The sequence below is a fragment of the Echiichthys vipera genome (assembly GCF_963691815.1).
Source record: "Echiichthys vipera genome assembly, chromosome: 5".
NCBI classification, from domain to species: Eukaryota; Metazoa; Chordata; class Actinopteri; order Perciformes; family Trachinidae; genus Echiichthys; species Echiichthys vipera.
In genome coordinates this window covers 23,350,666-23,366,853 of record NC_139830.1, presented here as the reverse complement: position 1 = coordinate 23,366,853, position 16,188 = coordinate 23,350,666, and the positions used below count along the sequence as shown (strand labels likewise).

General features: G+C 40.8%; 1 protein-coding gene across 4 annotated transcripts in view; it reads right to left on the bottom strand.

Moving 5' to 3' along the window:
• Positions 1-16,188, bottom strand: part of LOC310946718 (neurobeachin-like) — a gene marked incomplete at both ends in the record, with an annotated part of 214,607 nt that overhangs the window by 29,089 nt on the left and 169,330 nt on the right. For all 4 annotated transcript variants that reach the window (XM_083913262.1, XM_083913263.1, XM_083913264.1 and 1 more), the window contains 4 exons: positions 3,689-3,801; positions 6,223-6,338; positions 7,162-7,264; positions 7,350-7,467. In XM_083913262.1, the coding sequence (XP_083769388.1) occupies positions 3,689-3,801; positions 6,223-6,338; positions 7,162-7,264; positions 7,350-7,467 (450 nt within the window). The remainder of the gene's footprint in view (positions 1-3,688; positions 3,802-6,222; positions 6,339-7,161; positions 7,265-7,349; positions 7,468-16,188) is intronic.

Sequence of the window (16,188 nt, the reverse complement as noted above, 5' to 3'; positions counted from 1 at the left end):
CCAGCAGGTAATTGTAGGTGTGTGCAGTAGGTTTGGGAGGATATTATTTGACAGATCAGCACAGAGCTCCAGCAGTTTGAACAATGCTGTCCATCAAGTCGCAGTCACCTGTAACTGATGAACAGGTCTCAGGTATGACTCATCTGTGGGAAGGAAGCCTCCTGAAATTGTGCAAAGCCAGCGTGGGATAATTTGAAAATAATTTAGCGTATTAAGGATGCGTCAGTTTATACTCAATATTTAGCTGCAATTATTATTTTTTGGTGTGTTATGCCTTTATTTGATGGTCAAGCTGAAGGTTGATAGGAAATGGAAGAGAGAGAGACGCAGCATGGCCACAGGTCGGAGTCAAACCTCGGCCGCTGTGGCGAGGACTTTAGCCTCTGTATATAGGGCACCCACTCTACCAGGTAAGCTACTGCATGCTCTGATTTAGCTGCAATTACAATTTAGCTTTATCCAGTGTAATAACCAAAGAGTAATGACATGACTATCTATTTTCATAATGCTGCAGCTCACTGAGCTCTAGAGTGACAGATATTAGATGAGCTAATTTGATATTATTCAACTGCAGAAAGAAATAAACAAAAATTAAAACCTCTGCCATCGTATTGTGTGTGTGTGTGTGTTTGTGTGTGTGTGTGTGTGTGTGTGTGTGAATGGGTAAATGTTGCATGAAGTGTAAAGCAGTCAAGTAAGGCGATATAAAAAGTCCATTTACTTTTTACCATACAGTATATCAAAAAACTGTACCAAAGTACTGAAAACTGGCATAGAATGCTTTGTTAGATTTGGGCTCTTCTTTATTTAGTTTTTAACCTAGAGCTGCAACTAACATTATCGATTAATCTGCCAATTATTTTATTAATCCATTCATCGTTTGGTCTATGAAATGTAAAAAATATGTTTTAAAAAAAAATTATGTTCCACTTTTTCAAAGCCCAAGGTGGAGTCTTTAAATGTCTTGATTTTGTCTTGAGCCATTTTTGCAAGAGAAATTAGTTACGATTAATATATATTAATATCTATTAAAATAGTTAACGATTATTTATCCTTCAATGGACTAATTCATTGGTCAACTAATCGTTGCTGCTCTACTTTAATCAAGCAGTTGATACCCTGGCCCAATGCCTGTGCAAGTTAGAGTCACAAAACTGTATAGATGTGTAGTTAAGATCAAAATGAAGGCCAAGATTAAAGATGGGTGTGGTCCGAGGTTATCATATTGGCATTGGTACAGAAACAAGGGTATTGTATCAACACATTTTAAACGATACTTAGTTACCACCGCACCCACTGGACGTACACCTGTACAGAGACACACGCAGCCCTAATATACAATGAACAAGTCTCTAGAGACTGTGCTGCTACCTCTGATCCATAATTGAACCAAAGGGCAGACCGAGCAGAGAGGAGAAGTGTGGGGGCCTCTGTCCCTCCATGCTACACTAGCTGTGAACTTTTGGAGATAAGAGCCCTGGGGTTCCAAGGACAACTGTCAGGAGACACAGGCTGTGAACTCATGCTAATGAAGGCAGCTCAGCCCTGTAAACAGCATGGGAGGATGTCACTGGAATACATTACAATACATAACTGTCTCCCCAGGGCAGGAGGTTTGCACATGGCTCGGCCGTGATCACCCCCTCAACACACACATCCACACACACACACAGACAAACACATCCTGTGGCTCTCTCAGCCCACCTGGATGCCCCACGGGCTAGTGCAGCAGAAAGCAGACAAGTGCTGAGATGATGGTGGCAAGACACTTTTGTCCAAAACACTCTGGGTTAACTGAAATGTGAAGAAGTGCTCCAGAGCAGTGGCTGCTCTTTTTTTTCAGATTCACAACAAACTATCAAACACGTCCACCATTCTTTGAGTGGTTCACAGTAACTTATTTTTTCTTCTTTTTAAAGTTCTCCTCCTCTGCCATAGCAAAACACAGCACACACATGCCTTGAAAAGAGCTGAAAATTGAAACAAACTGTTGAGAACTGAGATGGCAAAGTGAGGCTCTTAGTCAGAATGTCGGCGCTTTGAGGGAAACAAGAGGGAAGGAGGGAGCGATAAAGTGCACGAGAGAGAAAGAGAGAGCTCAGACAGGAATGTGACTGTTTTCAGGTCAGTGAGCTGCAGTTTGCATGTGCAGAGAGAAAGAGACATAGAAGGGGAAGGGGACGGTAAACAAGTAAACCAGGCCACAGTTTGTGCTGGAGTGATCTTTTCCTCTTCAGTTAAAGACAGAGCAAACATAATGCTGAACTTTATCTCCCAGGGTTGTGGGGCATTAGTGTCATATGTCTGATTTGGCAGCATTCGCAGGTCTCTCACTATTGCACAGCTTGATGTGTTTTTGACCCATCACATTTAGAAAGACTTACACTGCAACACATGACCTGTTATTATCACTTCATCAGCCTTGAATGTTTAATCCAAGCAGACAATTTATTTAATGAGAATGTTTTATTTATAAAATTACAGGCTATAATGTTTTGACATAATACAGCATGTGATTTGCATTAGTGTATTAGTGTTACTAGGGCTGGGCAATAATTTAATATGAATGTTAATTGATATTGAGTGTTGATCTGATCTGATACAGATTTACACATTTTTTGTTGTTCCAAATTAGTGATTCGGAGCAAACTTATTAAAAACTAGGAAAATTCATTATTTGATGTTTTTGTTTTACACAAAGAGTGTGGTTTCAAACACAGTTCATTGCACTGCATGGTTGCTGTATCATGCTATATTTCAACAATGGCACATTTTTATTTAACTTGCGAATACTGATTTTCCGGCTACTTGGAGGAAGCAGCAACAAGTGATAAACACAACATTGACAAAATATCACCTTTGAAGTTGATATGTTTGTTTGTCCACACATCCAGCATTCACGTAAAAAACATTTATTTGGAGAGGGGTTTCTGGCCACTTGGGAATGTAAATCCAATATTCATTCTCCTTTTAGCCCTCTTTTGCTCTTTATCAACTCCTGAGATAAGTATCTGGCTCATAAGAAGCTAAGTGCTCCACCATGTTCACCAGCTAGTCCCTAGCTTTGTCTGTCTGCCACGAGGGGAACTGCAGAAGTGGGGTGATAATTCTCTGTGGATTCATGAATATGAGCAAGCCCTTTCACTTAGAAGTAGCCTTATTGTTAATTCAAAAATATTCTTAATAGCTTCATAGCTTAACACTGTGATAATGGTTTCAAACACATGGACAAGACCTCCTTGAGATCATGAAAATTATTTTTGGGGTTACATAATGCATCTGAAGCCACCCTTCGGAAAGAATGAATAATTGTGAGCATTGAACTTTAGTGTCTACTATAGAAGGCACATGTAGTTATACAATGTACAAGCCCATCTAATGCAGAAACCAGGAAACAACTTTAGGCTTATAGTCAAGTGCAAACAATGTGCTGAGACAATACAGTACCAAATAAATGAGGGCTAAACTTACATAACGTATTTGAGTGTATTTCAGGATGTCACAATCAGCATTTTCCACTTGCAATATCATGAGTTTTGACTCTGCACATGATTCCTTGGCTATTAAACATGATATTATTTTACAGTCTGTGCCTTAACAAGGAATCCCCTGCCATCAGAGCCAGCTGCCCCTACTAAAGCCCCTTCTCTCTGTTATACTGGGGTGCATGGCCAAGACGCCTCGGTACCTTTGAGAGATCTCTGAAGTTCCCTGGCAAGGTCAGGTCCAGCTCCTCTGAGTCGTAGTTGGTGAGGACCCAGGGAAAGACCGGGTACTGGTTCAGGTCATTGTATGTCCTCCCTTGACACAGAGAGCAGACAGAAATCTGTGAGTGATGAAGGACTGGACGGAAACAGAGGGGTTGAAAGCGGGGCAGGGTACACTTGAGGGCTTCAGTTACATCGGGGGATCAGCATGCAACATTCCACCGAGCCCCCGATCTCAGAGCTCTCAATCAGATGCACTTCCTTCGCCGTCTCATACGGCGTCTGACAGTGGAACACGTAAACTAATGGCAAGCTCTCTCTGCTATGAGAGAATGTTATCTGTGCTCTCCATGTGCTGACTGCACTTTATCAATGGACTGTGGGAGTTACAGGAGGCCTGAGGAGGCTGTCTTTGTCCGTGGAGAACATGTATCTCTAAGTTGTGAAGAGTGGATGTAATTAGATGGATATAGATTCTTTTGAGGGCCATGACTCCAAACCCCTGAACTGTCACTGCAAGTCTGATCTACTGATTGGCCAGATGGGAATTTCCTCTATGCTCTAGCCGGGGAAAAATGGTTTTCAGATGGCAAAACGTGTCACAGGAAATCCATGGGAAAAGCAAAGAGCATGTACCATGTTGTCATTAATGATCTACTTTTCTTTTGAAGATGACACTGATACAGCTGTGAGGTCAGATGGTGGCCAGTTGTAATCCAGGATTGGGATAGGGGTGCTAGAGATTTTTTTGTTGGATATTTTACTGCTTGTAATAAATTAAGCTTAAAAAAATGTAGGCTCAAAGCAAATAGATAGTAAAAAGGCAACATTTTATTCTACCAACAAACTAAAAGGGAGCAGTACTAACTTCAAGGTCTAACCATATTCATATGACACCCTTTCTTGATAGAATAAGAGTTACCACATTTTTTTATTTTCCAGAAATATTTTACATGATTTTTATAATTTTCCAGTACTGATGTTGACTAGTATACACTGTATCACAATCCTACTATGAGATGGACTTGAGTTTAATTAACACCTCAAAGTTACACATTTTTGCATCATTGCACAGGGACCACTGCAGGAAATGAGACACTCTTGCACACCCTTCTATTAATAAAGTTCCATTCTCATGATTCATGATTGATGACTGTCCAAGAATATGTTCAATGACATAAAGTGCATTGTCCATTTCAGAAGACATTCTTACTCTATCTTAGAATGGCCAGCACATTAAAAGCTGTAAGAAATTCAAGTCAAGAGGTGAACTCTAAAGTCAAAATAGTAAAAAACAGTTTTATTACATCTAAACAAAAGCGCACGCATCTGTATACAATATTTAAATACAATGAAATGGGATAGTTCAATGGAAACACTCCATAAAGTTTTTAATGATTACCTAATTTTTTTTATCAATTTACACCAATCCAGCAGGCGTGTCTGAGTTCATTCCTGCACTGCAGCAGGTTGACGTTAGGTAATCTAAATCTAGCTGAGCGAGTGATAATGTGTGACAGGCTAGTCAATGGGAAAGCTTCTGCAGAATATCCGGGGTCTGACAGAAGCTATAGAGAATAATTACCCAGGTTAATGTGACATAGTGAAAAGGAAGCCGAGTGTGGAATAAGAGACACAAGAAGAGAAGAACTGTGTTGGTATAGTTCAACCTACTGGTGCTGAGGCCTGAGTTGGGGCGGCACAATGTTAATAACAACGGAATAGTGTTTAATTAGTAGACCACATCCCGTTCGCACCTCTTTCCAGCACTTCACCCCCGCCTGTCTGCAGCCCCACACTACGATGACATCCCTGTCAGCCCAGGTCATTACCACGGATTTTTAATGAATTTTGGTCATGTTTTTCTGTCTTCCTTACATCTAATTAGCTGACAATAATGTATCGAACTCAAGCGCGAGCTAAATATAAATATGCATGAATATGCAGCGAGAGAGAGTATGACACCTCTCAGAGCAGAGTAGCGTGCAATCGCTCTCGCCTTCTCTGTTAGTTGCAGTTCAGATCAGAGAGTCGACAACAGAACCTCTCAACTCTGCTGTGTACGCTCTCACAAAGCAAGGCACTAATTATCTGGCAAAATCTGCTGTGCCTGCTCTTTGCTTCAAACAGCACAATCACATGAACAGCGAAGTCTACCAGGTTGAGCACCACTTAAGGTTACTATGGATTCTTAAACAAATACGACATACCCGAGGCAACTTAAAGTATGTTTCCAGGGCCACTGACACATTGAGTTTATTGATTATGATAGCTAAACTTAAAGTCATAAGACGCTAATGGTGAAGAGATTCACGTAGATAACAGATTAAAACTTCATCCTTTCACTGGCTGTGAATTTTGCCCGGATAAGGAAGAAAACAAGTCAGAATCTATCTATTTAACTGATGGCTGTGAAAAAGAGAAAACATTATTTCCATACATTCAGATACTTCCAAATTAAAAGCCCAGAGTTCCCCTTGGATATAACAACATTGGAACGTAATAGAAATCTTACCTGCGGTAGTGTTGAGAAACATCAGATACTCAAAGTTTGAAATCTCTCTCCTTTGCCAGCGCTGGGTCATGTTGGAGGATTTGAATAGCTGCCGGGGGGTGGCCAGGGAGATGCGCCTGTAAAAAAAACAAAAAACATTAAAAGAACAAATAGGGAACAAGTTGGCATTAGTTACATTATTTTAAAACCTATATTCTCAAATCTTTAAAAAAGAGCATAAACTGCATATAAAGCTATGCTCAAATTCAAAGGATTGCGTCTTTAAGTGCTGAGAAAAGTGCTATATAAAATTGATCTATCAATATTATTATTATTATTATTAGAATTGGCTACATCACAACAAACTACACAAGAATGAATAGACTACAACTAGCTCTTTGTCTAGCATGTCAATTTTAGAATGAAAATACTGTACTGAGATGAAAAGCTAACACAAAATGTTAAGCTACAAATGAGAGAATATGGCATCAACTGCAATAGCATTCACAATTACACAATTTTGATTCCAGTAGAATTAATTAAAGGTAGATTCATAAGCCTGTGAAAGGAGATTAATTTACTATGTGCTAATTCAGGATGACTTTCTTTTTATCCACTCAGTTGACAAAATGTGCTTGTTTTGCAAAAACGTATAAATGGGCCTGTTAGCACTATGACAGTCTAAAGGGAATACGTGGTTTTCTCTGTGGTCAGTGACCTGGCCACAGCCCTGCTGTATATAGAGTCTTCTGTCAAAGAATTAGGTCAGTTCAGTCAGGGTCAGTGCACATCCACTTCAATAACTGGAGCAATGGGACTTCAAATGACTCTGCTGCAGGCCTGGCTGCACAGATGCTCCGACACACAGCACAGAGGAGGAAGCATTGGCCATGAAGGAATTACAATATTACAAATATTTAACAGTGGTTAATTAACTTTCCGTTGGCATATATGACCCACCTAGCTTGTGGAAGTCCATAGCTGGTGCCCACTCCCACTCGAGGAAGACTGTAGACCACTTTCTTTACTGTGGCCTGGTCTGGAAAGTTGAACATGACTGAAGCTGTGAAACATTGAGAGATATCCCTTAGTGATGCAGAACAGGAGAAGCAAGGCTTTCAAATACTGTAATTGGCACTTCTTCTTACTTCTGTTGGCCATAAAGACCTCCATCGCTGTGTTCTGCAGGAGGTAGCGTCTGGAGAATACCGCCCGGATCTCACTGAACATCCACTTCCCATGTAAACCCTCAGTGTATGCTAAGACCTACAAGGGCATAAAAAGAAGAGAGAATGTCATCAGGACATAATATGTGTATAAATCCACAACCACTTTTGGACACAAAAGCAGTCAGTTTTCTAAACTGTATCAAATAACATGATAGTAGATATGACCTGAGCAAAAAGAGAGTTCAGTGTTTAACATTTGTTAACTGTTTTACTGTCAAAAAGTTGGCAACTGTTGCACTTTTTAGTACTTCTTTGTTTACCGTCTTGTTTATGGGCACCGCAGTGGGAGTTAGTGAACCATTGAATAGTGCTGTAGTATTCATTATTTCACAGCTGGGACTAAAACCTGCTGCAGGCAAGATAATTCATACAACCACTAGGCTACTGAAATCAGTTTTAAAGAACTAGTCCATGAGTTTTATTCTAAATGGAAGATCAACATCAAACTAGTATTGGTGAATCAGTTTCCTTATTTAAAAACAACAAAGTGTTACAAAGCATCTTGAAGTGTTTCAGACTTCTTCAGTTCGTTTATAAAACACAAGTGGTCAAAAAAGGACTTCCTGGGTTAGTGACACCAATAATCGATAAAATAAAAATAACTATCATGCCAGGAAGGCAAAGGGGGCAGACAAAGGATCATTAGTCTATGCAGCACCATTGGGGCTGTAGGTCCACACACATTATACCAAGACAGTTGTTCTGACAGGTGAGAATGGTTCCTTCACACACCTTTCCCTCCCTCCTTCAATCTCACTTCCCTCTGACTGAACAATTTTGTCAAACAGTGTGAGCCGGGTAGGAACCTCATCAACTCCCCAGGTTATAATCACATATAGGTTCAGTTCACAGAGAGTGTGTGAAAGGGAGGATAAAGATATAACAGGGTAGTAAGAAGGTGAGGCCCTACAGTACATTAGTGTGTGTGTGTGTGTGTGTGTGTGTGTGTGTGGGTGGCTGTATGTGTGTTGGGGTGATTAAGGTGGAGTAGGTGGGGGTAAATCCAGAGTGAGATGTTCAGCTGGGTTAGGTCTGATGCTAATGCTCATTTAAAATAGTGACAGGCTGGAAGAGTGCAGCGCGAGCCGGGCTGCCTTAATTTCTCCCTGGAATAGCTCATGCCCGACCTCCGTGCCACATCCAAAATCTCTGGAGCTCAATTAAAATTGGATTAGGTGAAGATGCTGGATGTGCAGCACAGCATCTCTGGTGCTCTCCTCCCAGTAATGCCCTGCCTGACACCTCTGCAACCCCCAACTCAAACAGTTGTCATAGAGACAGCACGGCCCAGAGGAGGCAACGTGCTGACTGGAGAGAGTAGAGTGGAAGGGAGCTAAGATGGAGGGACGGCTATGGAGCTGCAGGCGCACTGTTGAGGGCCAGCAGCAGCTCACTAGGAGGCAGGGTCGCTCTTCCCTCCCCCCTCTTGCTCTGCAGCCAGATGTTGTTGAGTGCAATGCTGTAGGGCAAGTCATCCAGATATGCATCATGGGAAGGCTACAACTTACTCTGTCAAGGCACTAGTGAGCTGTTACTTGAATACATATTAAGTTATGTGGATGTCTAGAGACTTTGAATGGACTATTAATTTTGTCATTTTACTAATCAATTTTAACAGTGCCATAAATTTGCCTCCTAACTTCTTCATATGTTATATTGTGTATTATTATGTATCAAAATGCTGTTTACACAAGTTTGAGACTTTAGGTTCATTACAATTAGATAATTAGAAAATATATAAAAGCAGCTATAACATGGTACCTGATTGTCAATATAATATTGTTTTAGAACTGGCTGTTTCTTGTTACAGAGCTAAAGTGAACATTTTGCTGCCATAACAAAGTACAGGCCAAAGGGCTAGCTGTCAACAAAAGAGAGGCTAAAGAGGAGAAAAAAGAGCTGATTTCAAACAGCCCAGATCAAAAAAATTGTCATAACAACAAAGCTTTGGTCTAAACCAACACGCAGGGGCCCCTGTAGACTTGGAGATTTGACAAAGCCCAGCCCTCATTTTTGGAGGCCCAGCTGTAAAAAATGCCATTTAATGAACCTGTCTGCTGAAGCTGTCCCCTGCCTGTCAGAGGTGTCAGCCAGTGACAAGCGCTGGGGACGGCCGCCTCCAGTCACAGACAGGCCTGCCAGCTGGAGACTTCGGCCCCAATCTAATCACGCCACCAGGAAGGGACCGGCGCTCTGCTCTTGGTCTGTCACGCTCAGGGCTGGGGGAGCAGTGAGGGGGCGGGTGGGTGTGGGGGCTGCTATGGCCGACAAGCGCAGCCTTTTGTTTCCGCACAGGTCCCTTCACGCAGGCTCATTAAGAGCCACAGGCGCATGCGCTGCTCTGTCAGCTGCAAGGAGATATACCACAACAGCCTAATAGCCATAATGCAATTTAATGTCTTTGTCCTCTCTTTCCTTTATTCCTCTTCTCTTCTTCCCCTGATTTGACAGAGGGCAGGCTGCATTCTGCCTGTAAAACATCACAGGTGGAGAACGGAAAAATGTTGTGACAGATGAGATGAGGAAAGGCACAGGTGACACCGGTGTTTAGGCTGAAACTCATATATGATAATGTGCAGATGCTCAAATTGAGCACATCATACTTAAAAGCGAAAGGAAGCCACTTCATGCATGGAAATAGATTCTAATCATATCTGACTTTCGAATAGCTTTAACCCCACATTGGCTGAGACACTATGACAGATGTTATTAATAAATCTAACGAAGCATTTTCTCTAAAACCTGATGCAATTTTCTCCCATATGGGACAACACAATCCCTCTCCAGTGCATTTATATCAAAACAGGAAAATAATATAATTCAGTGAGATCTCCAAGCCAGCATGACTGATATATTTATATGAGACTGTGAAGCACTCTGACAACCTGGTATCACAGTACCTCCACTGCATTCATCTAAGATTTGTCTAATAGGCTTCCACTATAAAGCCTCACAACTGCACGGTCCCATGCGGACAGAGAGAACAGCGAAGTGGAAGAATAAGGGGAGGATACGAGAGGCACTTTCATTTTGAGTGATATGACTACTCCCCCAGGAGCAAGTGGGATGGATTTCACACATGGCAATTTGGAGGATCAGCACACACTGCGTATACTATATTCAATGGCTGACCCTGGGCAATATGGGCCAGATCTGTGAAGAGGTTGAGCAGTCGTAGAGGGGAAATAGAATGCATAAAGCTTGGTAACAGTGAGAGATGAGAGCAACTAAGAGCTAAGTGGAAGAGTATTGTGAGACTGGAGATAGACTGGGCCTCAAAGAAATATTTACAGTATATCTGTGCATACGTTAAAGTAAAACACATACAGTAATAGGCTAACTCAGAGCTAGGAACTTTAAAAAAGTAACTTTAAGTGTCAGTTCTAAATATTTTCTTAAATACCCAATCTAGCCATGCAGATATGTAGTTTTTGTTTATTTGTCTAGATATGAGATTTCTGCCTCTCCAAAACAATGAAGTGAAAATGATTTTTATATATATGTGCTCATGGAAATGAAAAAAATAATCTACAATTTTTAAATCTCTTCAGAAACAATGATTATTCGGAACAACAGGAACACTGTGGGAGGAGAGGGTGCTTTTTTAATATGTTCAATGAGAAATTAAACCAAAATTATCTGCATGGATAAATACCACTATGAGTACTGAAAATCTTTTGTAATTTAGGAGAACTGACCCTTTAAATGAAAAAACACAGTGTACATATTCTTCTTTTTACAAATAACTCAGGTGTTCCACACTGAAATTAAACAAATACTGCCATATCAAACTTTATAAAGCTGCGCTAACAGAAATGACCATGACTTGCTCAAATCCACACTTTGATTTTGGCTTTAATCCCTTCACCATCCTGCCAGATTTATGGCTGGAGCATCAAAAGTTTCTTATCCCCCTGAATGTGACAACTGTTATGAAATGTAGAAATACAAAAATGTAAAAGATTCCTACAGATTATTAAAAAAAATCTCCACTCGGTTCCTCACTGTAAGAGCCATATCGCAACTTCAATAAAGTAGCAAGCTCCTAGTACAGGTGGGGGGAAAACAAGATACAGATTTGCATAATCAGTGTCACTATACATTTGGGTGGTAGTTGGAGTGTGGCAAGATGACACAGCTCGGGTGCTCTGGCAAGACCAGTGGGATAAAGGAGATGAATATGCATTAAATATGTTGGCAGTTCACTGCCTCAAATGTCCAGCCAAGTTTGTCAATAACATTTATGTCAGGGATGGTATTTCACGCGCATTAGCAGGCCCTGCAGCGCTGTCTCCAACACTGCCATGGTAGGACAGGTGGGAGGAGCCGTTGTACTAATATGCATTTTCAACTTTAAGAGTAAAGGCTCTTTAAACATTCTTTATCTATATATGTCAAAATATAAAGCCTCAAGAAATGGAAAAACTCAGACCTGTGGTTCCCTACAGCGATGATACACAAAGTTGAGCATCATTCCACATGATGCCTTGAGAGAGGTTAGACTAAACTATACAAAATAAAATGGATATCCTTGATGACCTCACTGATATACACAGTGTAGTACTGTATATACAAGTGCAGCAGGAAACCCCATATTCAATCATCTACATGTAATTATAAAACCACGTTGTTGGTATTTTCTTGTATTTAATACAGCTATAATAAACTATGCTTTCACAAAACCAAATTTTTTTGGTCTTGAACATGAAGTTGCATGCATGTCCTGATTGCAAGGACATGTTCATTTTTTCCTTCATGGGAGTGGTGCAAAATATGCTGTAACATTTTACTAGGAATAGCAAAAACACAGTGGGTATTGAAAATAATGTTAAACATACTTGAAAGCTGATTTCAATATACACTGTTCCTATTTACCAATGGAGTGTCAATGTTTAGTATATGTTAAATCCCCTCCAGGCATGCATTAAGACCAATAGAAGCAGTATGCTTGGAACAATATTGTGTGTCTGGTATGTTTTTGTTCTTTCTACAGCATTAAATAATCCAGAATCTATGAATATACAAGATGTCTCCTACTTTACTGCAAGCCCATTCACAATGTATCTGTGCTGATGAGTTCAAGTTTGTACAGTGCCTATAGAATGTCATGATACTCTTTTGAAATAGTCACTTTTTTTTTGGTTTACAGCATTTTCAAAATTTCTGAAAATTAATAAAAAATGAAAAACTAGAAAAGCAGTGTTTGAAAAGTGATGAATCCCTTCAGAATGACCATTATAAACATTATCAGGTATAACCACTCACCTTCCAGATTACACACCAAGTTAATTGGCCTCCACTTGTCGTCAATTCAGGCGACTTTGATTACTACAGAATAAAATCAGCTGTGCCTTTAGGATTCCACTCCTATGCATGCATGGTAACACAAATAATTCATCATGGTTGGAAAGATGCTTTCAAAGGAGCTCTGGGATAAAGTTGTGGATAGGCATAAGTCAGGAGAGAATATAAAATATTTCAAAGACTTTACATATCCCTCTGAGTACCATTCAGAGTATTGTCCTGAAGTGGAGATATATGGATCCACCCAGACCGTGCCTAGATCGTGCCGCCCCTCCAAACTGGATGACCGAGATCAGGGAAGCTACCAAGAGGCCCATGGTGACCATGAAGGACTTACAAGTCTTAATGGTAGAGGTTGGTCAATCTGTGCATGTGACAACAATTTCACAAGTTCTACATGTATGGCAGGGTGGCAAGAAAGAAGCCATTTCTGAAGAAAAAAAACGTCACAAGGTGGCAAAAGGTGATATGATGAGATGAGACCAAAACTGAACTTTTTTTGGGGGGCTAAACTTCAAGCACTATTTTTGGTGGAAACCAAACACAGCACACCACCCAAAACACACCATCCTTACAGTGAAGCATGGTGGTGGCAGTATTCTGTTGCGGGTTTGTTTCTCTTCAGCAGGGACTGGGCAGTTGGACAGGATTGATGGGAAAATGGATGCTGCCAAGTACACACAAATTATTGAGGAAAACCTACAGCCCTCTGCTAGACACTTGAAAAACAACACAGTGGCTAAAGGACAGGTAGGTGAATGTCCTAGAGTGGCCTAGTCAGAGCCCGGACCTAATTCCTATAGAACATCTGTGGATGGACTTGAAGAGTGCAGTCTATCACTGCTCACCACAGAATCTGACTGAACTCCAAAAGTTCTGCACGGAAGACTGGGGAAATAATTCCCAATTTAGATGCACAAAGCTGGTAGAGACATATCCAAACAGACTGATACCTCCACAAAGTATTACATTTGGGGACTCATCACTTTTCTAACCCCCTAATTAAAATTAAATTCACTTGAATGTTGTTAGGAAAAGTGTGTGAATCACGCTGGAAATACACTATATACATATATTTTGTATTATCACTTCAGGCTGTAAAACATAAAAAGTGACTATTTCAGAAGTGTATCATGACTTTCTATAGACACTGTACATCAAACATAGGCTATAAATTGCAAATTGGATAGATTGACATAAAAACTAGTTCTGATGTCATACATCATGCTCTTAGGCCCACCCCTTCAAATTTGTTTTTCCATGAGAAAAGCTGATGGTTGTGAAAACATTCCTTCCGTGTCAAACTCTGCACATATGTCATTCTGTACAGTGAAGCTCAAACATCTAACAGTAGAAACAAGAAGAAAAACATATTTCTGAGTGGAGGGACCTTAAACAAATCACCTATAGCTTGGGAGCAGATTACTTTGGCGCTCGATTAGTTATATCTTTGTTTTTGAAAAAGACCGATATCAAAGTACAGATTTAACACTTCTTTTTAAAAATTAACATAATACAACACATTACATACGTATATATGCATTAATTTCTCTCCTCCCAGTAGGTGGGCATTTAATTATGTCTTACAGAGTAAACAAAGAAAGAAAGAGACATAACAAAAATGTAAACACACATATGAACATGCTCAAGTGATGACCCACCCACAGCCACATATACACACATACAAGAACACACTTAGTGAGCACATCATCCAGATAAACAGCTTGAGGATGCCTTCACTAAGGAGCTTGAAAGACGGATGCAGTCATTTGGTATGGGGTCTTTCCAGCAAGCTTTTCCTAATGGGACTTTTTTCAAGGACTTGTCAGCCTTAAGATGACTGAAATCTTCCAGGCCTGGGTACCAGCTTCTTCTGGCTGCCACTGAGAGTGCCAAGCTGATCGCTTTAAATCCCACTTTCCTGTCTTTTTTTTTTCAGTGTGTGGGAGGGATAGAGGCTCAGATCAAGACAGAGAAGAAGAGAAAGAACGAGACAAGGATGGAGAGGCGGAGAGACAGAGGAGGAGAGGGACAGAAAGAGCAAGTGGTTAGACGAGACGGCCTGATGAGCAATGAGCGCCTCACTCGTCCTCAATTAATCTTGTCTTTCTACCTTTGCCGCTTCCCTCAGCACCAAGGTAATAACGACACCCTCATCCATTATCCTTTTATCCCTGTTATTCACTGGGAATTGCTTAATAATATGTTACAGATTTGGCCTCCTTCATATAATTCTTTCTGTCATTTGCAGTATATCATCTGAAAAACACACAGCCCCCTTTCTGCTGGACGCTCTTTGAGGATTATCGTGGGTGACACCTTCGGGATGCAGCCAGAATCTGGAGCATCATTTTTTCAGGCATAAAGTGGAATTACCCTGACTTATCTGTCATTGCCAAAAGCACAACAAGCCACTCAGGGCCAAAGCAAAGGTGGAACAGGTTCTTATCGGCTCCTCTGAACGAGAGGGCTTGTAAATTTATGCAAATGAGGGCCTTTTGTCATCCAGGCTCACCCCTTGAGGCTGAACAGGGCTTGCAGGGGGTGATAATCTGGCTGTTGAGTGCACTAGATAATTTGTACTTTATCCTCATGTAATTATATAGTTTAAATCTTTTTACCAATGCTAATCCTACGACATGAGGAAGTGTCTTACCCATGTCTATGGTTGTTAGCGGTGCTAGTTAGGGTGCAACCGACTCTCTCTCATAAAATCACGTAGGAGGAGTGCAGCCCTGATATAATTACACTGACTTTCTGTAGCCCGTGCTACGAATCCTCATATCATTTTGATCCACCTTAGCAGGCAGGCAGGAAGCCAAACCAGCAGCCTGGGGGTATGGGAGACAACTCTGAAAAGGCGAAAACATTGTAGCACGGCTGAAAGAGCCCTTCCTGTTTTTGTAAAGAAAGAAAGATGGAGGAAAATGGACTGAAACGAGTAAAAGTAAGTGCAGAAGGGTGGCTTTGCAGATATTTTGAGGTCTCTCTGCTGTCCAGTGGGATTTTAGGCCATCTTGTGTGCCTGCCAAAGCTGACAGCCCCTGACAAGCTGCTTGGCGTGCTGTAATTTGACTAATTACATTGGATTAGACCATATTAATGCAAGCTGTTTTCTCCAGGGTCACTGACCCACCCAGTGTGTCCCTTGCTAGTTTCCCCCTATCCGGTGTAAACAAAACATACACAAGAAAGAAAGATGCCTCTTTGTTTCTTGAAATTCTAAAACAATGAATATCTATCTACATCCCTGACATAATTTTTATAATGAGAAAAACTGTTTCAAAGCATCCACAGCAGAGAAAGCTGTGAGGAAGCCTGCACTTTCCTGAAGCACATCATAGGATTCTTTGATAACAAACCAAATCATTTGCCGGCTTTATATCTTTGCAGGAAAATAAAACAAAATAAGGACTTTTATGAATCCAACAGTAGTCCAAGAGTTCACTATTTA